Source organism: Pagrus major, chromosome 5 (genome assembly GCF_040436345.1).
Source record: "Pagrus major chromosome 5, Pma_NU_1.0".
NCBI lineage: Eukaryota > Metazoa > Chordata > Actinopteri > Spariformes > Sparidae > Pagrus > Pagrus major.
The window spans coordinates 15,760,323-15,784,087 of NC_133219.1; the positions used below are offsets into that span (position 1 = coordinate 15,760,323).

Below are 23,765 nucleotides of genomic sequence, written 5' to 3' on the forward strand. Positions count from 1 at the left end.
ATGTTTCTTGTTTTGTGTGTACACAGATTTCTACACCTGAACACACACAGTTTTATACATTTGGCCCCTGGTGCTGCACCTCACCCTCTTGACACCCTGGCTTGGCTTGAGCTGATGGACTGGCTTGATAAGGGCAGTGAGTTGCTGCTGGGTCTTGCAGAGTTTAAAGACTACACCTACTGAGGAAAACCTTTTAACAGTTACAATCTATAATACTTCTTTGCAAAGAGTGGATGCTCTGGAAAATAATCTCCCTCTGATGGTACAGTTGAAATCCTGAAAGCACAAGAACATATTTCATTCACTCTGTACATGTAAGAGAATCCAACTTCATATGAATCCTGAGCACTGATAACAAATACAGGGATCAAAGTTCACAGTAAATATTTTTATTGAACTGATAAGGTTCACTGCAGTGAAGGAATTTGGAAGTCATGTATGCACAGGGTTGGGAGGGGTACTTCTATTCACCACATTACATTACATAAAAAACTACAAGGCCCAAACTACATATTTCGCATGTTGCTTCATCAGATTTGCTCTGGGCTTAATTGTCAACAAGTGATTCTTTAAATAATCAGGTAGTGATCAGTGGAGAATCAAACAAGGTCACATTCCCAAATACAAACAAACTTTAAAAAAACAGGCAGGACAATTCCAATGTACAAAACTACAAACTTACATCAGCATTTTGCATAAGATAATAAGATCCACATTTTTTTTTTACATCAGAATATAAAGCCTTGCTGATCACAGCCTGTGCACAGTGTAAACGCCTTTTTTTCTTCTTCTTTTCTTTTTTAGAAAACCTACCCAATATCAAAAGAGCTGACTTTAGCTGTCATAACATTTGATTTTAAGTCAGGTGGGTAGTTCCTGTTTCTACACACTCCAACATAATATCATTTATTGCTTATTTGTGTTGTCAGTCATGTGGTTGGAGGGTAGGTCAATGTCTGTTACTGTCTATGTATTTCACTGAATCACTGTCAGTCACGAGTGTGAAGATGCTGACATTCATCTGTTGGGCCAATAAAGGTAAAAACTGAACCCTTGATCAGCGCAGCAAGTTGTAAAACTCTAGTGCAGAAATACATAATCTAATAAAAAAAGTAGAGACAACGACAGCACAAATGTTACAAATGTCCATTTTCTTCTCTTGCAATAATACTCTTCTTGGAGTTTTCTGTTGGTTGTTTTTAGCTCCTCCAGGTGCTGTTTATCCTCCTGACGCATTTGTTCCCACATGTCCTTCCTTTCCTTCTCCCAAGCCTCTTTATCTCTCTTCATCTCTTTTCTGTACTGTTCAAGCTTCCTGACAGCACTTTCCCTTTGCTCTCTTTCTATTTGAACTGTTTTCTCTGAAGCATCCAGTCTTCTTTTAATTTCCTGGTGCTGAATTTCTTCTTGTTTTTTCCGTCTTCTTTCCCCTTCCTCCTGCTCTTTCTTTCTCTCCTCACGCTCTTTATTGATACATTCGTCTTTCTCCTTGAGCTGTTTGGCTCTCAGATTTTTCTCCTGTTCAATTTCTCCTTGCAGTTTTTTGTTTTTCCTTTTCAGTGTTTTCAATTCTTCATTGAGGGTCCTGACGTCCTCATCCTTTCTCTTCAACTCTTCTGTCTTCTCTTTCAAAATCTTCTCCTCTCGCATTGCTGTGTATTCCTCTGTGTTGTCAGAAAGCTCAGTGTTGTAACAGCCGCCATTTTCCTTCACCATGGTCTTGACCATGGACAGCAGCTCTCTGACTTGCGTGTGATTTGCGTCATCTTTGTTACTGAAAACCTGGTATCTCCTTCTACAGTCAGTTGTTGGTTGTTTGACAAATGACTGATCATCCAAGTCGTCTCCTCCAGTCAATATAATGATGATGAAATCTTCTGACTTCTTGCCAAAATATTTCTTGATCAGCTCCACAGTGTTTGTTTCCTCTTGTTTAAAGTCCTCCATCTTCAGCACCAGTAAAAACACATGAGGTCCAGGAGACAGCATGCTGAAGCACTTTTTGATCTCTTGTTGAATTTCATCATCAGACAGAGTTGTGTCAAACAATGTGGGGGTGTCGACCACAGTGACAGGTTGTCCATCAATCTGTCCTGCTGCTTTCTGGCAAACCTTGGCGACAGACTCCTGACCGGATTTAAAATGTTCTCGGCCCAAAATGGTGTTTCCAGTTGCACTCCTCCCACTGTCACTCTTCCCAATCAGCACCATCCTGAGACAATCTCTGCTTCCATTAGATTTCTCCTTCTCTACAACCTTCTCTATCTGAGCCATGGTGAACATGTCCTTTGTGAAGTGCCTGGACTTAAGAGCTCTCATCTTTTTCACATCTTCAAACAGCTCTGGGATCTGTTGCTTTTCCTTGATGTTGAGAACAGTATATCGTCCTCCACAGCTCTGACAGAGCTCCTGGATGTCCTTGTTTTTCTTTAGTACGTTAACAACATCTGGAGAGTTAGGATCTGACTCCACGGTGAACAGGATCATGGTGAAGTCATTAACTCGGGAGCTGAATGTGTTCTGGATGGTCTCTAACTCTCCCTTGTCTTCATCAGTGAGGGGATCCAGAGGAAGGACCAGGATAAATGCATGGACTCCCTCAGGATCACAGAGGGAGATACTCTTGAAAGATTCTGCCATCACTACCTTGTGAGATTTCCCATACAAGGCAGGCAGCTCCACCACAGAGACCCGACGTCCATACACCTCTCCCTGATTTTTAACACACACTGATGAGGTTGAGACTGATTGACGGTCTGTCTGACCTAAAATGGCCCTGACTGCTGAAGTCTTCCCTGCTCCTCTCCTCCCACACAGAACCAGGTTTAAGGCTGGTTTGATGTGTTCAGACTCAGACTTTAGTGACATGATTAAACCTGTATCCTGACCCTTCAATACATCACTGCTAACATGCTCTCCATTGTTCTCTTTAACAATTTGACCCAAGCGTGTTAACAGCTCAGGAAGTTCAAGGTTCTCCTGGTTCAAGTATCTGTATCTACACATTCTCTTCATGTCTGTTAAGGCCTGCTCTGGTACATTATTTGCCTTGAAACCTGAGCTCTCCTCTCTGGGTGGTGATAGCAGTACCAGTGAATGATCAAATGATCGATCACCAAAGAGGTTCAGGATTCTGCAGAGTCTCAGTTTGTGTTCCTCAGTGAAGTCTTCAGGCTGTAAAACCAGCAGGAACACATGAGGTCCAGGATCACAGAGACTCACACAGTGCTCTACATGTGTTTTCAGTTTGTCTTCAGAGATGTTGGGATGCAGCAGATCTGAGGTGTTGGTGAGAAATATGTGTGTCTCCTTCAATTGTCCATTGACTGTCAGACAGCTGTCTGACTCTTCCTCAGTGTTGAACTCAGTCTTTTCCAGTATGAAGTTCCCCACAGAGCTTCTCTCAGACCAGAGGTTCCCCAACAGAACAACCCTCAGCTCAGACACTGAAATGAAAAAATAAATGGTAAGTGACTGCATTTATACAGTGCTTTTATCCCAAGTACTTTTTGCTCCTCATTCACTCCTTCACACACACATAGCAATCTATCATCTAAGGTCCTGGCCTGACCATCTGGAACAATTTGTGGTTTAGTGTCTTGCTCAAGGACAGCCTGGTATCACCAAATGCTGTATGAACAAACTACGATCTTTTTGCATGTTATCACAACATAAGTTTTGCTTTTCATGTGTCATTTAATGCTGTTCTGCATTAAAGGTCCAATTTGTAAGAAAGTGGATTTTTTTAATCTCATTCCCAACTCATCAAATGACACTTTGGGATTGTAGGTCTGACAAGCTGCCATCCCAAAGTGTCAGTATTTGACGAGTTGGGAATTCTTACAAATTGGACCTTCAAGCTTTTCACGTGTCATTTTACACACAAATGTCATAGAGAGAAAGATATTCAGTTTTTGTAGCATAAAGAGTGAAAAAGTCTGTGTTGGGGTGAATAGATGGGTCAACACAGGACGTTCACCCAGGAAACCAGTGTTTATGTCCTGTGTTGATGCCTAAGCTTAACTGTAACGCTGTTCTAGCGTTAACCATGTGTTTATTATTGTCACCATGAGGACAAAGGTCACCTGAGTTCATCCTTTCCTGCATGTCCAAAATGACATGTGTAAATCATGGACATGAAAGGCGAAATGTCCTTATAAGTGGTGTGCTTCTACATGTGGACAGGAGGAGGTGGGGATCAATACCACCTGAGCCCCTGAATTAGAAAAACCTTCTCATCAAAGACTTCATCCAAAATGAAAACAGTTAAATCAGATGTGTATCTGCTATTATAACAGCCAGTTTAAACCAACTTTTTAAGGACAGTGAATGTGTCAGCTTTAATGATCATGAATTACACCAGTGAACTTGCAAATATTTAAATACATTAAAATGTGGGTTTGTACCCACCACTGAGAAACACTGTAAATATACAGTATGTTATTTAAAGAAGAATTATTCTGACTCAGTTCAGGTTAACTTACAGTTGGGAGGCAGCAAGCCAAAGCTACTGCTGCGCTTCAGTGGCTGCAGATCATCTGTCACTGTAAGGATACAGAACATTGATTGATTTATTAATTTAAGGGACACAGTTTATGTTAACATACTGTTTTTGATCATTATTTATTTATTTTATAACATAATATAGCCTAAAGCTCAACATATATACGTCGTATACTTCTGATGAAGAAAGGCCTTCAGAAAATAAAAGAAAACACTTTGGGTAAAGACTGATTATTTCCCCCCCAAATGACTGACAGGACTAATAATACAACAATGCTGATGGTTTGAATTACACTGCGAACAGGAGCCTTTCCCAAATTAAATTGAGGAGCGAATGTGTTGATAAAAAAATCAGTCGTTAACCTTCCCTCTGAAGTGTGGTCTTTATACCAAGTTTATATTCTTAATAACACATTTGGTCATGAAGTCCTCGATGATAATGAAGGTATGACAGTAAGGTAAGGTAATAAAATGACTTTTTTTAACATGATAACCTCCATTGATGGCCTGGGCCAAGATGTCATGTGGTACATCTTGGACAGGTTGCCCAACACATAAGGACATACAACCATCCAGTCGCCAATTAACCTAACCTGCATGTGTTTGGACTCACTATAATGGTGGTTATATTAACAAAGATAAAAAATACAACATTTTCAGCAGAAGTGGATATGGAGCTCCGAACATAACTCTAATGCAGATGGTGAGAGCAGATATAGTGTTATCCAGTCAAATATAGTCCAACTGAACTCACCTGTTGCTGCAGTCGCCATAATGTCTCTCTGCTGGTAAAATCAGAGACTAATTCAACCAGAAACCAACTGCTGGCTGTCAGAGCCTAAAGAGAGGATAGCACAAAATGTGAAGTGTCTGGTATGTAAAACTACTGTTTGACACAAATTGTGACTGTTTACCACATAATAATAATAATGATAATAATAATTGTATGTATTTTGTATGTAATGTATTATTATTATTATTACTATAGATGGTCTCCCATCATGTGTTTTTAGAAGTATATTGCAGAAAGAACATGTTCTTCTCAGCTCAGTTTATGTGGTTATTTTAGTAACTACAAACAGCCTGAATAGTCAGCACACACCTGGGGATTAGAAACAAGTAGTTTTTACTTTTACACATTGTTTTATATAAATTTGTTAGTTTGAAGATATATTTCAGTTGTGTCTACTCACCAGTTGAGATCCTCTTTGCTGCTTAGTACACTGGTGAAATTAAAGTCTGCACTGAGACCAATCATTATCAGAGCAGAGAGGGCAGGACACTGTACAGACATGATATCAGTTCATGTTTACCCAAAGTTATACACCAGGAATTGGGAAGCCTGTTAATTACTGATAAGACTGATACTTGCAAACTTCAACTGGTAAACATTTATCATAGAACAGCGTAGGCCCATACTGCCTGCTGGAGTTGTTCAATTCTTTAATGACTTGACCTATAATCCATTTTAACTTGGGAATACTGGACATCCAAATTCATATCAAGAGTTAATATCACTTATTCTGTGTTTATCTAATGACTAAGCTGCCCAGTGGTTGTGTAATGTAGTATGGTGTGTGTGTGTGTGTGTGTGTGTGTGTAGGCAGCCTCAAAGCTTTCTGTTTCCATTTGACTTTTACCATAATGATAACGTAGAACTACAAATACTACTACTGCAATAGCTCTTGCAAAGTGAACCCAAGTAGAAAAACTCACAATCACTCACACTGGCAATAGTGCAGCCCAATCATTTAAATGCTTTTTTCTCTTCTTAAAGTTTCACCTGCATATATAGTGAAACGCTCACACTGTAGAGAACAGCTCTGTAGCAGACTGAGGTGGACAAAACACAGAGGAGTACAGTAAAGAAAGTATTTGATGTGGTTCAGTTTAGCAAATATGCATTAAAATAGTTATAATTGTATTAAGACATCATTTGTTTGAAAATAGGGATAACAACACACACCAGACAGTCTTTTCTGAAAGGTGTCTTGAAGGTTTCTTTTCATATAGTGTTGTAATGATTGTGCTGCAATGCCTTCATACCCAGCTACTAAAAGATGGGGGTAAATTCCCCTGTCCTCAAACCTATTCAAGACAGCCAGAATATTCTAATAAGACACCCAATGCGTATGTGTATGCTTCTGCTTAAAAGTATGTCAGGAGGCATACGGGAGTCATCTTTTCGTTCAATGTTTTGGTATTCAAAAATGAATTCATGGTGCAATCTTGAATGCCATCTCCCCTACACCTTCCTCAACACACGCAGCCTCGTATCAGAACACTCTCACCTCCTTGTTTCAGAGTCGGCACTATGCAGTCAGTGTGGTAGTCCTGGACAGGTCCACGCCGAATCAATCAATGTATTTTGGTTTCATTTGACCAAAGATCAAGAATTTTCATCAGACTTCTGTTCATGTTCGTTGGCAGTTTTGTGCTGATCTGTGAGCAATGGTTTTATTCTTAGATGCTGTCATCTGTTTCCACAGATGTGTTTGTCAATGGGTTGTGTAAATAGCATCATCATTCTTTGAGGACTGCCACTGTGCCTTTTTATTGGTAGTATGGCCAGGGGCGGTTCCTCATATGGGCAATATGGGCAGCCGCCCAGGGCGGCATTTGTGAAGGGGCGGCATGTGCGCCCGCAAAAAAATCATCTGAAGGGGCTAAAGGTGAGGTTTGCCCAGGGCAAAAGCTAGGACAGCCACTGAGTATGGCTCTTCCTATACCTCACTCTTTACTAAAAACGCAATGTAGGAATTAAGGTAAGTTACAATCAGAATCTTCTCTAATACGTGCCACAACACAATTGACCTGATCGCACTGACACCTAAAATATATATGTAACATTTACATTAGTAGCTTATTAAGTGTAAGGAGTTACTTTATACTACTTGCATCACTCATGGTGTGTCCACAACAAATGTTTGTCATGCTCTGCCCGCATGTTTTTTGACAAGCTGATGGTGACTGATGCTAAAGCTCAAGTAGTCTGAGTGACAGCCAATAAAGAGAACGATTCACTTTCTGTGCTAATTGACTTAAAAGTCTGTTGGAAAACATATTTTACAGTACATGACAAGCACACAGGAGCAAGTGCATGTGCCGTGATATGTAGTCTTAAAATATGATTGGCATTTCACTGAAGTAAAGATACTCTGAGGTTGTTTGGCTATGTAGTATTTTTTTGTTATGGTGTCTAACAGTCAATCATGTATTAATTAAATTGTGATTAAATAGATATTGCATAAACATCCTTCTCCCTGCATTCACACTCAACAAATCCATGTGACTAAATAGCTCTTGCTGTCACTAGATAGCAGTTGTTGTTTGTTGCTGCAATGTTTAAGTGTCTGTTCTGTCTCTATTTATTACTAGTTATTTTGAAAATGGATGCCCTATGCTGTTCCTGTGTTTAACTTCCTGACAGAACACAGCCTTGCTCGGTGGAATTGAGCTGTGACTATTTCTGTGAATGTAACACTGTATTGCATTACTGCAGTAATTCCTTGATGTATTAGTATAAACACTTTTGAATTTCAAGCCTAGTGAAAAAAAGTAAAACAGTTAAGTTTGAAATGAGCACTGGCACAAAGTTTGCAAAGTTTAGATTTTTCAATGTTTTTGAGCTACTGTTCATGTTCAGACCTTCCTCTGTGACAGATTCTGTACTTTATAAATCACTTTATACAACATGAGTCATTTTTGTTTTCTTCCTCTTTATGGGGTGAGTATGATCGTGCAGCATAGTGTTGCAGAGTATTTGTATTATTAATATAATATTATCATGTTAATTTAAGAAGACACCCTTATATTACATGCAACTGTTGAACATTTCACCTCAGAACCATGGGGATTAATGGCCACTGTGAGGGGATACGTGCTAGATTTATTGAATCTGAGTCCACATGTAGGGGTATTTAAAAAAAAAAAGTTTCCCCCGGTTTAAAAAAAAATCCCGTCCACACTGATGTGAAAACGCAAATGCAGGCTGTCAAGCACACACCAAAGCAACAGGTGGCAATATGACCTCTTCTGTAAGGCAGCATTGGCCAATCAGAAGCCTGCCAAACAAAGGCGACAAGTCAAAAATTTGCCAGTTTTCCTGCCAAAACACATAGAAAAAGTTTTGTTTTAAGAAATACCTGTGTACATGTGTACAGTGCCTTATTAGTGAGGTCCAACACTGTTGGGTGATGACTTCTGGCTAGCAGTCGGTGTTCCAGTTCTTTCTACACCAGGAAAAATAGCCCCAGATGCAAAATACACAGATCGATGTGGACATAATTTTGACCATAAAATGTATAAAGAAGTCAATGACCCTTCCTTACTAAGGAAGTTGGTTTTCAATAACTTCAATAACCTCTTTGACCTCTTGGTAACCTCTGTAAGTCTTTGGGAATGGAAAAGAAAACTTGACACCTGATGCTGCACCATGCATACAATACTGATACGATAAGTGCAACTTATCATGTGCCAGGCAGTACTAGCTGAAAACTAATAATTAAGAATGAATTTTTTGTGTGTAATTTGTATAATTATTATTTATGTTCTGGTAGCAGCAAAGGGAGAGCACAGCCTATTGAGCTCAGCCGTTTACTGTACTGTCTGTAATGGTCTGAGGATGTGGTCAGACTTACACAAATGAAAATGGCCTGCCGGTGCTAAATATGGGCAGTGCAGGATGTGAGGCACACTGAACCCAGTGTGCTGATTTGTAGTCTGTTTGTGGGGTGTTTATTTTGCATATGTGACCGCAGCCCAACACTGGTGCACTGGTGACCAGGGATAAAGCTTAAGTTTGAAGGCTTACCAGGTCCTAACCAGGGAAATTCTCATGTGGCCTACCGTGACGTCATGGTACAACAATTAATGTAACAGTGACTATTACCTCAGAGGTTTGTGTCCACTTGTTATAAAAAATGTTAAACGGTAACAATTTCCTACTGCTTACTTAAAATCAACAACTATTATTCAAATATTGATTTACAATTAAATGTATTAATTGTGCTCCGTGGTGTAATACTGAAAAACATGAATGTGGCTGCAAAACACACACACACTGTTTACTGTGAATCTTTAAACTTTAGGTATGGCTAAAAATGACAACAGATGAAAATAAGTTGTCCAGTTTGACATTACTGTAACATTGAAAGATATGTAGTTTAACTCTGTCGATACGCGCTTGTCTCTTTTCAGGGTGCCGTAGCTATAGCAAGGACCTGCAACTCCTCCAGTTCAGCTCAACACTGGATTTACTCGAATGTTTTTCATTTATTATTCTTTATCTGCACATTTTCTATCAATAGTCCTTTTTTATCACTTTTTGTACTTCAGTTCATTTTTTGATTACATCTTACATTATTGCCATCAGGAGATTTGTCCTCATATTTGGGTTATCTAAAGAACTGAAGATACCCCGAGCACAGCAGTGCCTCTCCCCTGGATGCTAGTTGGTCCAGGGTTAACTACAATGGTTGAAAAAAATTTCCAGCACACAACAAGATCTGATTGACATAATCTTATTAAGGTTTTATAAGAGTGCGTCTTCACAAAACTGATTTGAAGTACTCAAACAGGGCTGATACTCATCTTTACTGCTGACACTTTAAATAAAAAAACAAATCTAAACTTACAATCTAAACAAATAGTAATCAAAAGTAGTAGAGTGTTCTTCAGTATTAAAATGTACAGATGGCTGATACGGTCGTCATTATGCGATATCAAACTTAAAGCATCATTATGTAACTCTTTTATAGTCAGCTCAAAATAACAGCTTCAAAATCATGTTGATGGTTCAGTGTCTTGCAATAGTGTGAATGGTGTCTCTGTCTCAGCCACTGTGTTCTCCTAATACTTGTTTCTGCACTATGTAATTTGAGTGAGAGGGTAGGATCACAGCGTTACTTACATGTTTACATGAAGGTACAAGTTTCCAAGACATAACATTGTTGCACTCAGAAACTGTGGGGGGCACCAAATCACACAAAATGCCAATTTCTACACAATGTTGCTTTAAGCTTTCAGTGTTCACATGTCTCAAACGCAATACAGTTCATTAAGATAACATGAAAATATCTGTAAATCATTAAGATAGTTTAAAAAATAAGCAAAACTGCAGTTGAAACAAATATGGTAATTGTGATTATACATGGGGGGGCACAATAACAGGAACACTTACAATTAATTTCAGGAGAACAGTTGGCATGTATTCATGAAGCTCATATTATTTTGTGATGGTGCTAGAGTTGTTGATTCACCTCAGTGCTCTTTTTGGAGGCTGTAGTTTGTTGCTTAGACTTTCAGTCAGTTCAGTCAGAAACCCTTTCTTTGCTGATAGGTTTCCTGTTGGATGTGTACTCAAGATAAATTATATTGTTTCCTCTGATCACAACGCATTCTCCCACAGTGACTCAGATTGATGCAGCAACAGCTCAATTATTATTTACTTTTACAACTTTTTTATAATTGTTGCAGTGTTAATAAAGTTCTCACTTGTGGTGAATGGAGTGGTAGATATCCATTATTATCCCTTTTGCAGACAGTTCTTGTCCAGGGTAAATCTGAAGAGAACAGAAAAGGCCTTTTTCCATTCGGGATGGCTTTTCCAAGTTCCTCCATTCATTTGTAAAGTCGAGGATCTGCTATTGTTGGCTTTACCACATTGGTGGACACATGTCTTTTGTATTTATCTGGCAGTTCATTTAAACATGCAGATCCAGCAAACAAAACTGTGAGTAGAAAAACAAAATAAGCAAACTTAAATATTTAAACTGATACTCTAAGAGTTGGACTTCTTGTTCTTTGTTCCACAAAGTCATTGGATGGAGCACTTTTTTTTTTTCTCAGCATTTTTTTGCTGCCTGTTTTGCCTTTCTTCATTCAGTCTTTTACTTTCTTGTTTCTCTTTCCATAACAACATGTCAGTGTCGTAGCAGCTGCCGCCATTTTTCCTCAGCATTTTCTCGATCTTGGTCAGCAGCTCTCTGACTTGTGTGCGATCTGTGTCAGCTTTGTTATTGAAGACCTGGTACCTTCCTCCACAGTCATTGATGAGTTGCTGGACAAAATCACCTGAAGCCTCCACATAACTCTTAAATGACTGATCCAGGTCGTCTCCTCTGGTGAATATGATGATGATGAAATCTTCTGACCCTTTGCCAAAAACTGTTTTTATCAGCTCCACAGACTTTTTCTCCTCTTCTGTGATGTTTCCCATTTGCAGCACCACTAAGAAAGCATGAGGTCCAGGAGACAACATGCCGATGCATTTATGAAGCTCTTGTTGAATTTCATCATCAGACAGAGTTGTATCAAACAAGCCAGGGGTGTTGACCACAACGACAGGTCTTCCATCAATCTCTCCTGTTGCTTTCACACAAGACTTGTTTGCTGGCTTTGGGGCCATTCTGGGTGTAAAAGGTTTTTGGCCCAAAATGGTGTTTGCTGTTGCACTCTTCCCACTGCCAGTCTTCCCAATCAGCACCATCCTGAGACACTCTTTGGTCTGCTTTTCGTCACTGCTCTGTTTCACACTCTGTAGTTCAGCTTTAAGTCTTTCGTTAGCATTTTCCTGCTCTCCAACCTTATTTATCTGAGCCATGGTGAACATGTCCTTTGTAAAGCATCTGGATCCTTCAACTCCCATGTTTTCTACTTTATCCAACAGCTCTGGAATCTGCTGCTGGTCCTTGATGTTGAGAACAACATATCTTCCTCCAAATCTTTGACAGAGCTTCTGGATTTCCTTGTTTTCCTTAAGAAAGTTAACAACCTCTGGAGAGTTAGGATCTGACTCCACAGTGAACAGAATCATGGTGTAGTCATTCACTTGAGAGCTGAATGTGTTCTGGATGGTCTCTAACTCTTTCTTGTCTTCATCAGTTAGGGGAACCAGAGGAAGGACCAGGATGAAGGCATGGACTCCCTCAGGATCACAGAGGGAGATACTCTTGAATGATTCCTCCCTCACTGCTTTCTCAGGTTTTCCATACAAGGCAGGCAGCTCCACCACATAGACCTGACGTCCACACACCTTTTCATCACCCTCTGATGGGTTGGAGACTGAATGACCTAAAATGGCCTTGGCTGCTGAAGTCTTCTCTGCTCTTCTTCCACACAGAACCAGGTTTAAAGCTGGTTTGATGTCTTCAGGATTATACTTTAATGATGAAATATCTGTGCCAGACACTGAAAAAAACACTGAATTAGAAAAGCCAACTGTGAACAGACTTAATCCAAGAAACAATACACGATTATTCATGACTGAGGTCAGAAAGTCAGAGGAAAAATGACATGTCCGACATTACTGTCCAAGACCAGACTATAGGAGAAAATCCCAAAACTTGAAAGCTCCTTGATCATTAAATAAATTAAATTTGAGCTTATGTCTCAATGCCATTATTTCCCTATTTACTGATGAATTTGGTTATTGCAATATGGAAATATATCAATTTGCTGGTTTGTTGTCCATTTGAGGGGTCAGCCACGCAAACGTCTTCGCTAGTGGTTGTTGCTGTGACTTTGCCTGTCAAAGTTCACCAATGTTGAAGTCCAGGCAAAGTCAATTTGCAAATTTGCTTTGCAACTGAATGCGAATGTTTCATTTTCCCCTTGATGCATGTGTGACCCTAAGGCTATGTGTCAAACATTTGAGAAATTTTTAGTCAGTTGCTTTTTACTCACTGGAGGGTGGTCGTCTCATGCTTCTGCGGGTCCTCATGGGGAACTTCATGGCTACGATCACAGCATCTTAAATAAAAATGATAGGCAGATGAAAAAGAATTAAATTAAATTAACTGTTTTTATAAGTTCTCCTTTTGGCCAGAGGTACTCTGAAACGGCTGACTGAAGGGAGTAGATGAAATGAGTGGTGAAGGGGGTGTGAAGGGTCCTCAGTGATGTAAACTGCTTTTCTTTGTACTGCACGACTGTATAATTCTAAAAGTTTGATTTGAGTGGTGCCGGCGATCTCAGCTGCATGTTTGATGATACTGATGAGATTTTTCTTGCTTTCTTCAGTGAGAAAGTTGTACCAGGATGTAATGTTAAATGTGAGGATTGATTCAATGAGCGACCATTATACAGTTGTTAAAATGTTCTGTCTGATGTTAAAACCTTTCAGCCTCCTCAGGAGAAACACGCGCTGTTGGGCCTTTTTGTAGACCCTGTCTGCATGTTGTGTGTAGGACCAGGGGTGGTTGATCTCAGTGCCCAGGCACCTAAAGACATCGACCTGTTCATTGTGTGTATTGCTCTGAATTCATTTATGTTGTTGCTGATGTGTCTAAAGTCTTGACAGTCGGTATGGACATACTTTGGGCAAATATCTATAATACAACTTTGAAATGTATAGATAACATAAAACAATAACTTATTAAAATCAGCATTTTTGAAAATTGACAAAACAAATGCTGAAATTGTGTTTATTAAGTGTATTTTATTTAAAATATAATTTAAAAATAATAATATACATTTTCATACAGCATATTTATGTGTATCTTTGGTATTCACCTTATGAGTTCATAGATACCAGATAACTGATTGTGCTGTAGTTTTCTAAGAAACAACAATTTTCTTATCATACTATGTTGCATGTTTACTATTGTAGGCCTCTGAAAAAGCTCTTGTTATTTCTGGCTTGTCTATCCTACTAACTTAACATTTTGACCTAATGATCTTCCAGGATCCTATGACAGGTCTTTGAACTAGTTCAATCAGAAGATGTGGATAAATTTAAAATGTGGATAGATTTAGTGAGAGTGGAGTGGCAGTGCAGAGGACAGTGGTTTTTTTTTTTCTTTTTTGCAGGGAAACAGCTGGATACTGTTGCTGACCTGATAATTGTGAAACATGAAATCAAAGAGAGAATGGACGAAGAGGACAACACATCTACTTCTGTCAACTTCTAACCGTAACCATCAATTTTGGAGTTATGTAGTATGCAGTATGTAGCTGTATGTAGTAGTACTTTAATGTTACCTTTCTTCTCTTAATAAGGTTAACTGTTGAATTCCCATCTTAGTGCATAACTGGAAAATTCCTATTTGCATTTGCTTAAGACAATGTGTGTGATTGCTGCAGTTGCTTCTATGGACTAATGTTATTAAGCTTTGCCAGCTTTTTCAGTAGAATTTTATCTGTACTGTAGTGCCACCTAGAGGTAAATGATGTCACACTGTTTCTGAAGTTTGTGTGTGTGTGTGTGTGTGTGTGAGAGAGAGAGAGAGAGAGAGAGAGAGACTGGGAAAGTTCCTGTATTTGAGTCAGTTTTTTCAAAGACCTGAGGTTTAGTAGAAGCATCAAGTAAATCATATATACAGATAGGAGCCTCTCACATGTGGGTACTGAAAATAATAATAATTAAAAAAGCTTATTTTATGAGAACACTTCCTCCAAACAACATTCAAAACTGCAACAATTGATACAAACTCTCTTCAAAGCACTGTCTATAAGATAAAGTATAATAAGTATAATCATAAAGCAGTGTTTGCTTTAAAAAGCATGCAGCCTTGACAATCTTCACTGAACAAAATGTGTTATATGGGAGCTTGTATTCATATTTAGTACAGTGATGATAGTGGTGAAAAGTCAATATGTTATGTGTTAATGTTTTATCAGAGATGATAACACTTGCAATTGACCACTTTTATTATCGATGGTCTCATTGCTATCAAAAAAATGATTTAACTTCCTTGTTGACCTCTAGCCTCAACTTCAGACTAATGACGGCACCCATAAGTTTCTCAATATCAGTAAACACTAGAACACGCCCAATGTCAGCTGGGATTGGCTGACCAGCCCCCCTCGACCCTCCAAGGGATAATCACTTATAGATAAATCAATAGAAGTAAACATACAACCACTGTGGCAAACTACAAAACATTGGGCTTAATTTTATTTTATTTTTGATTTACCAAATTTCAAAACAATCACTTCAAATAATCCTCTTTCACATCATGGCTTACCTGGAGTGACTGCCTTTATCACTTCTGGGTCTTCCATCATAGGATTTTGAAAGTCCATTGCAAGAAAAAGATAATATTTTCAGCTCAGCTCATGCAGTTACCGTAGTAACTACACATAGCTATTCTGGTCCGGCTAATCACCAGGCCTGAATAGTCAGCACACACCTGAGGATTAGAGACAAGCAGTTTTTACTTATACAAGAATGTTCTCTTTTTTCCAATTAGAATACACATCGTTTTATATAAATTTGTTAGTTTAAAGATATATTTCAGTTGTGTCTACTCACTGGTTGAGATCCGCCTTTCTGCCACGTACACTGCTGAAATAAAAAAGTCTGCATGGACACCAATCATTATCAAAGCAGAGAGGGCAGGACACTGTACAGACGTGATATCAGTTAATGTTTAACCCAAAGTTATACACCAAGGTTTGGGAAGCCTGTTGCATTGCAGCTGTGTAACAGACTGAGGTGGACAAAATAGAGAGGAGTACAGTAAAGAAAGTTTTGATCTGGTTTAGTTTAGCAAAAATGCATTACAATACTTATAATTGTATTAAGACATCATTTGTTTGAAAATAGGGATAACAACACACACCTGAGACAGTCTTTTTCTGAAAGGTGTCTTGGAGGTTTCTTTAGATCGTATAGTGTTGTAATGATTGTGCTGCAATGCCTTCATACCCAGCTACTAAAAGATGGGGGTAAATTCCCCTGTCCTCAAACCTATTCAAGACAGCCAGAATATTCTAATAAGACACCCAATGCGTATGTGTATGCTTCCGCTTAAAAGTATGTCAGGGGGCATACAGGAGTCATCTTTTCATTCAGTGTTTTGGTATTCAAACATGAATTCATGGTGCAATCTTAAATGCCATCTCCCCTACACCTTCCTCAACACACGCAGCCCCGTATCAGAACACTCCCACCTCCTTGTTTCAGAGTCAGCACTATGCAGTCAGTGTGGTAGTCCTGGACAGGTCCACGCCGATTCAAACCAATGTATTTTGGTTTCATTTGACCAAAGAATGTCTTAATGTTCATCAGACTTCTGTTCATGTTCGTTGGCAGTTTTGTGCCGATCTGTGAGCAATGGTTTTCTTCTTGGATGCTGTCATCTGTTTCCACAGATGTGTTTGTCAATGGGTTGTGTAAATAGCGTCGTCATTCTTGGAGGACTTCCACTGTGCCTTTTTATTGGTAGTATGGCTCTTCCTATACCTCCTGACTCCTTACAAAAAGTGCAATGTAGCAATTAAGCTAAGTTACAATCAGAATCTTCAGTAATAAGTGCCACAACACAATTGACCTGACACAAGATTTACAAGACTGTGTGATGTAACACATAGGCCTAACTGTTTTTTACCCCAGGATATACTGCAGACTATGAGTATGTATGTATGTTAGTGTGCACTGACGGGTTTTTTTTAAACTGTAGCCTAGATGTCCCAGGCTACATATTTTGGTTATATGATTTGTAAATACAGAAAAATCCTATTCAAAAATGTACTTTAATATTTACAATGTACAATGATTTCTTCTCTCCTGAATATTACACAAATTATATAAAGAGAAGAGAAATATGCAGTTTTTAAGCATTCCCTTTAAGTGTCAAAACAACAATAGCAAAATGGCTGTGAAGCCGTCATCACTGGCTTTTCATTCAATGCCATAAATATCCACAACAATATTCTCAATTCAGCTAAATACTAAAATACACTTTTAGCACTGATCCAAAATACAAACCTAATATTTGGTGGTCCACTTTGATGTACAGTACATTTTGTAATATATCAACCAGCCAAACTACAGGAGAAGATGCTATGACAGTTGCGTTGTTAAGTTTTTTTTCTTCCTGAACTGCAGCGGCATTATTTTAATAGAAAAGTAACATCATTTCTCAGGTTAATAGTTTTTTTTAAAGGGCAACGCGTACTACTGCACACGTGAAAACAGAACAGAACCAGAGATATCACCTCATTTTTTATTCCACACATTCTTCCTCCTTTTCAAAACTTGCCACCTACATCACCCATAATGCAACTTAATGCGACTGAATGACATCACTGGAGACATTATTTTAAGATTACATGCAGCTTCCTCTGTAGCTCCAAAAGGCTTCATACCAGTTTTGAAGTACCCCCCAAGACCTGTAAACACACTTCAACATGGGAAATTGGTGGAGTTACCCTTTAATCCCCATCCCCCTTTATTATCTGAGGCTATAGAAAGAGGCTGTAATTGCCATGTCACTGCTAATGTGGTGTTTTGTTAATTAAAGCAAAAATGATATTTTAACAAACACCTTTAAAGACTGGAAACACAGAGGAAAAAAACATCATGAAACTTTTTGATTACTGTGTGGATGGGTGTCTCGGGTTGACATGGAGAGCCTCTCTTCGTTAATCAACGTCACTGTCTTCAGGTGTGTTGGCCTTCAAATACAACCAGGAACCTGTGAGGCCAGCAGGTGATTTGACTACTCCGTTTCCTCGTTTATCCAGCTATTCAAATGACGATTGACTGTCGCGGAGAGAAAGAGAGAAGTTGGGCTCTAAAAGACAAACACACAACTTCGGCTTAGTTAGACCTGAGCTCCAGGTGAGTCCGTGCCGGTGACCGGCATGACGATGGTGCAGTGTGGAAGGACGCAGGACATTAACCAGCGGCGGTTGTAAAGAAGGTGAGAACGGTTTTGTGCTCGGCGTGCCAGACTTCATTCTGAAATCTTGCGTTTCTTTTTCTGACTACGTACAGAGGCCCTGTCGTTGGGAATATGAACAAAATTGAGATATTTAACAAATGACGTGGGTCTGGGGGTAAATTCGGTGTGGATAATTGCTAACAAAGGTTTTTATAACTTTGATGAAAACGCAAGTTAGAAGAAGTTACCCCCCACAACTGGTTCATTTGGTGCTTCTGCCCATCATGGGTCTCTCTCTCTCTCTCTCTCTCTCTCTCTCTCTCTCTCTCTCTCTCTCTCTCTCTCTCAGCTGTATGTGTTTTAGTGTAATGCAGGAAGACGGATTGTATTTGTTGTGATCTTTGCAAGGTGGTATCTGTCTCCATGACCACAGCAAAACTACACTTAATAGGAAATGGGAAGATGGTAAAGCATTACACATGATCTTTCTACATTCCTGGTTGTGGTAAGAGTAGAGGTGATCCCTGCTGGGTGTTTGTCAGCGTCAGAAGCACAAGGCCAGCCTGCTTTGCATTTTATTTCCATTAAAGAAACTAAACCGGACAATGCAAATTATCTCTTGACGCCCACTAGACTGGAATAAGAATCCAGTTGTGTTGTACAGTTGCTCATTCAGACACAGACCACTATCCAGTGTTACTTAAACTAGCACCAGCCAGAGGAAAGTCTCTAGTTCAGTATAACAGACTAATGTGTTAGAAACAACTGCAGTCTTCCAGAAGTGGAGGTAGGCACGTTCTGTCCTGTTAGACAAAACTTTAAAAGAAACCCAAGTTTGGTTTCTTTGGGAACCTTGGTGTCTCAACTGGAATTTAACATGGTGAGTCTGTCACAGTTGGAGGGTGATATAGAACTTAATGATTTTAATTTGCTATGAATACTAAATTACAATTTGTTTGAACAAAAAAAACAAAAAAACAAATGTTTGTCCATGTGTTTCTTTTCTTGCAATCTGCCAGTAACTTGTCTGTAAAGTATACAGGCAAACACTTTTACAGCATGACTGTGATGTTCAAAGGTGCTTTATAAGTCGCTGTTGGCAGACATGATAAAGCCACTCCTCTGGCTTCTAGCTTACCACCAGATCGTAAAGTCAAGCACTGCTGTTGGGGGATTCCAGTGCATCCTAAAGGTGTTGGATCGGGTTGAGGTCAGGGCTCTGTGCAGGCCAGTCAAGATTTTCCACACCAAAATTTGAAATCCATTTCTTTTAAGAGCTGGCTTTGGGCCATAGTCATGTTGATGAGACAAAACCCAGACTGCTGGAAACAACTGCTGTATAATTTGATATTAATTTCACTGAAGCTGAAGGGCCTAGATGAAAAGAGGAAAAATGGAGAGTGGTGTCTGCATATTTTTGGCCATATTACAATAATGATTATAAATAGATCTAATCCTGTTTGCAGTGTGTTGATGTCTTTTCAGCTATGGATTTGATTTCTGATTTGAAGACTGGCTGTATGAGGAGCATCTTCATCATCCATCCTCCACATATCTGATGCCACGTGTTCCTGCTGACTGCTGAAGGCTCCACATCCTCCGTCTGTTTGTCTCCTCGCAGCATCACTCTCCTCCTTCTTAATCACTCCTCCATCCGTCTGCCCTGCAGTCATGAATCCCTACAGCTGCACAAACTTGGACTCTCGCTCATATGATGACATCACTGCTCCGGGTTCTCTACCTCCATATTCACCTCCGGACCTTTCTGATGATTCCCAGAATCCATCTTTGTCAGCCACCTTACCGTCTCCGTCTCTCATCCAGACAGGTCATAGCTACCTGACAGTTTTGAGCCACAACTCCCCTCGTCAGGTGTCATTAGACCAAGATGGAGGTCAAAACCTGGTCCCATCACCAGACTACTCCACGCCACTTCCAGCCTCAGAGCCAGGCCTTAGCCTGGGATCCAGGCCTCAGTCCTGGCTAGCTCCATTCCGATCGACCCCCCCAACTCCATCAACAGTGAACCCCTACCCTGCCCCCACCACACCCCCATCCTACCAGGTCTCCGTCATCATGCCCTCCCCAGACCTCCACCCGTCTCCTCTCCAGTCTCAGTGCTCGGAGGACAGCTGCCCGGACCTGGAGTGCTCCATCTGCTTCAGCCAGTTCAACAACGTCTTCCGTTGTCCCAAGATGCTGCATTGCAAGCACACATTCTGCCTGGAGTGCCTGGCACGCATTAACATCAAGTCAGCTGAGCCCAGTGCAATCCAGTGCCCGCTTTGCCGCGGCCTCACGCCCCTACCCACCCTCGGGCTCCCCAAACTGGCCACAGACTCGGACGTGATGTCCTACCTGCCGGCCGCCATGCAGAGAGTCTACAGCATCCGCTTCCTCCGCAACAAAGGGAAGCTTCAGGTCAAAAGGTAAGAAACCTATCAGGAGACAGAATTCAGTTTTCTGCTTAGCCTTTAAGTGCACAATTTGTCACTTGGGATATCTAAATCAAAAAAAGACGTAAGCAGTGTGGGATCATGGGAGTTGTCTTCATTGTTACAACATCCATCATTGCTGATGAAACTCTGTGACTGAGGTAGGCAGAAATGTTAATGGACAAGATGCTGTTTTTTGTAAAGTTTTATTCACATTCTGTTTAGTCACATTCACCAACCGCCTTCCTCACTTTCTGACTCTCTCCTTGAAGTTATTGAGCTCTGCCGGTCAGTTATATCAGCACCATTACACCGTTATGATGTGTACATTTACAGTGGCATTACGTTAATCGGAGTATGCACAGCTTCATGTAGACAGGAATATTAGTTTACTAATATTAGTAAACAGCTTAATCAGAATATTGTCTTTTTTGGAATATCGGAATATCGTGTGCATGTAAACGTAGCCAATGACTGCAGCATGTGCCTAGAGTTTAAATGAAAACTGCCCCCCCCCCCCCCAAAAAAAAAAAAAAATGTCAGAAGGGTTTAAATAGAACAAACACAGAATCCGCAGCTCCATTTGATCACTAATGTTGTGTTTCTCGTTAAGGTCAGCTGAAAATCGTCGACGTTGGGCTCAGAGGTCGCTGGCGTCTCTGAGGTCAGTGAACCGCTCTCTGGATGTGGGGCTGCCCAGCCCGCCTGTCGAGGGTCGCGGTGAGGTGGGCGGAGCGCTGTTCAGACTGACGGGCCGGCCGGTGTGCCGAGCCTTCCTCCTGACGTCTGTGGTGATGATGATGGTGCTGCTGACTGGCATCATCATTTTCCTCCTCACCTTTCATGGTGAGTGAGTAACTTCACATTACATCACATCCAGTCTTCTCCTGCTTTTATTTCTGTGATGGAAAAAGACAAAACTGTAAAATTTCGCAATCTCGAGGGAATTTTATGTCTGAATGTAGTTAATGATCGACATCTGTTTCACCGCTGTGTTGAAAAGATGAAAACTGATCCAGATGTGCAATAAAACCCATCGTTCCAAGCTGTTGCGCAACAAGAGGCTTTTAACTCGTTGGTGACAACAAAAGCCAAGACACAGAGGATGAGCTGTTCTGAAATCAACACTCTGGGAATCAAATGTGGTTGAGACTCACACCTCAGCTGAGAAAGTACCTCTGAAACTGAGAAGCGATGGACTTGAATCTGCTTTTAACTTGCCAAAAGTTTCAGATAATCACGCATATGTCTGAAAATTAGACTTTTCATGTACATTGCTCACATTTGAGTTACAAAATGACAATCACGTAACAGCTGCAGAAGTAGTATCTAGTAGTACTTGGGCCAACAGCTCTGAATGATGAACTAACCGGTTCCAAAAATACTGAACATCAGAACTTCCTGCTCATTTTTATTGGTTCAAGTCACAAAATGGCGGTCAGGTAAAGGCAGATGTGAGGAAGCACTGGAACATAAAAAGCCTCACAACACTTGACACTTTGTCAAATGTTTCAATTACTCGCCTCAAGTTTGGAAAAAACCTACGTCTTGAAACTCAGGTGATACAAGATGGCTTATCTGAAGGTTGTTTGCAGTAAAGAGAAAAAAGTGGCACAGCGAAGACCATAAAACAACTGACTGATAGCAGCTTTATTATATTAACAGGGCGTGAGCAACAAGTGTCTGGTGGCTCTCCTCCAGCTGCAGACCTTTGATTTACTTTCTTCTTTCACTTTGAGACTCAAAACTCCATCAAAACATCATGTAACTTAAACATAATATTACTAAACTAAGGCTTGTGACCAGCCTGTGGTTTTCAAATCAATTTAAACATACAACCACATAAACTTGTCACTAGATGGCGCCTTTTTCTTATTCTCCTGTTTTAACTTGTTCTGGCAGCTTTAAGCACTTTAAAAAGAACCCAAGACTGGATGTAATATGTTCGATTCTGTGTATATTTATTCCCTGACTTTTAAACCTGCCCGCTGTTTACATTATGGTCCATTTTTCCCTCGGGCTAACCAAATGCTGTAAACACGAGCCATGCAAATGACCTGAGCCACAGTTACAGAAGGTCAGTGGATTATTACAGATGCCGAAACATGACGGTGGCTTTTTTTTTACCCACACAACTGATCAAAACCTGGCCTAAAAAAACAACAATATGTATCAGGAGACTCCTCAATCAAGTTCCTGAAATAAACTTGGGCTCATAGTGTGATTTTTAAGAGCATTCAGCCTGCCAGCTCGTCTGTAAGAGCCTGCAGGAGGCTCCGGTTGTTGGGACAGTCCCCGAGTGCTACACTGGTATTGAGTACAGAGGGACTGTGTGTTGAATCCAGCTGAATCATGTTCAGTAAGACACTCGATCATGTTATAACTGTCAGTGATGCCCTTTACCTCCAAAAAACAATCATTTTTCAACTGCCCACTCGCGAAACTTTCCCCAAAAATACTTTGACTTGCAAATCAAACGGGACCTGAAAGCAGAAGCTACATTCATTGTGTCGTCCCAAGTTCATCCAGTAAAACATATATTTTAAAAGATTATTTGCCTTTTGTAACAAATATTATGTGATGGTCTAAGACTGAAACTGAGAGAGAAAATATATTTTAATCCAATGTTTATCTTCCTGTTTCCCAAACTATGTTGTTTATTGTGTTTTTAGGCTCTGACCTGTTTTACTGTGCAATGTAAAATAAATAATTTTATATATTTATAGAACTGTTTTAGCAAAGCTTGCACTATCACCATGGTTGCCTCATGTTGAACTTGAATAAATTCCTTTTTTTGAATTATACAGTTTTTTTTCTTTTCAGAGATGAAAGTTTTGAACTGATCTAAACTTTTGAAAGGGCAAATGTATCTTTAAAATCAAAAGTAGTTTCTTTTATATTTAAAAAAATAAGATGTATCCACACTGCTACAGTATCTCAAACTGTCTATATTCTGTATATAATTTCTAAAATGTAATTATTTTTGTTTTGAGAAAACGTGACTTTGTAAACTTTGAGCCAGTGTCCAGAAGAGTTTTAGAGATTAAGTATAGTCAGAAGAGAGAAATCAAGAAAAAGATTTGTAAGATTTTCAAACTACAATAACTTTACAAACCAATACTGGTGCTGACAGGGTTTACAACAGACTGTATGCCAAACAGACTCCACTAATCATTTTACTTAAGTCTTCAGTGTACTACAGCCTCCCTCTGCTGGT

The 23,765-nt window shown here is 39.9% G+C and overlaps 3 protein-coding genes across 4 annotated transcripts; 1 reads left to right on the forward strand and 2 right to left on the reverse strand.

Moving 5' to 3' along the window:
- Positions 1-373: 373 nt before the first annotated feature.
- Positions 374-5,795, reverse strand: LOC140996800 (GTPase IMAP family member 8-like). Its single transcript, XM_073467291.1, has 4 exons — positions 5,697-5,795; positions 5,258-5,341; positions 4,485-4,544; positions 374-3,446 (listed from the first exon to the last, which is right to left on the reverse strand). Exons 2-4 carry the CDS (start codon positions 5,274-5,276, stop codon positions 1,081-1,083), a joined length of 2,445 nt encoding a protein of 814 aa, XP_073323392.1. The 5' UTR covers positions 5,277-5,341; positions 5,697-5,795; the 3' UTR covers positions 374-1,080.
- A 4,214-nt stretch (positions 5,796-10,009) lies between these two features.
- Positions 10,010-15,630, reverse strand: LOC140996055 (GTPase IMAP family member 8-like). Its single transcript, XM_073466275.1, has 3 exons — positions 15,471-15,630; positions 13,189-13,254; positions 10,010-12,693 (listed from the first exon to the last, which is right to left on the reverse strand). Exons 1-3 carry the CDS (start codon positions 15,526-15,528, stop codon positions 11,321-11,323), a joined length of 1,497 nt encoding a protein of 498 aa, XP_073322376.1. The 5' UTR covers positions 15,529-15,630; the 3' UTR covers positions 10,010-11,320.
- A 2,295-nt stretch (positions 15,631-17,925) lies between these two features.
- LOC140996318 (uncharacterized) lies at positions 17,926-23,352 on the forward strand. 2 transcript variants are annotated; one of them, XM_073466675.1, is made up of 3 exons: positions 17,926-18,152; positions 19,580-20,542; positions 21,162-23,352. In XM_073466675.1, the coding sequence occupies exons 2-3, from the start codon at positions 19,785-19,787 to the stop codon at positions 21,400-21,402; spliced, it is 999 nt and encodes a 332-aa protein (XP_073322776.1). In that variant the 5' UTR covers positions 17,926-18,152; positions 19,580-19,784; the 3' UTR covers positions 21,403-23,352. The 2 variants fall into 2 exon arrangements, with proteins under 2 accessions (XP_073322776.1, XP_073322775.1); XM_073466674.1 differs by having other exon boundaries at positions 19,625-20,542.
- Positions 23,353-23,765: the final 413 nt, after the last annotated feature.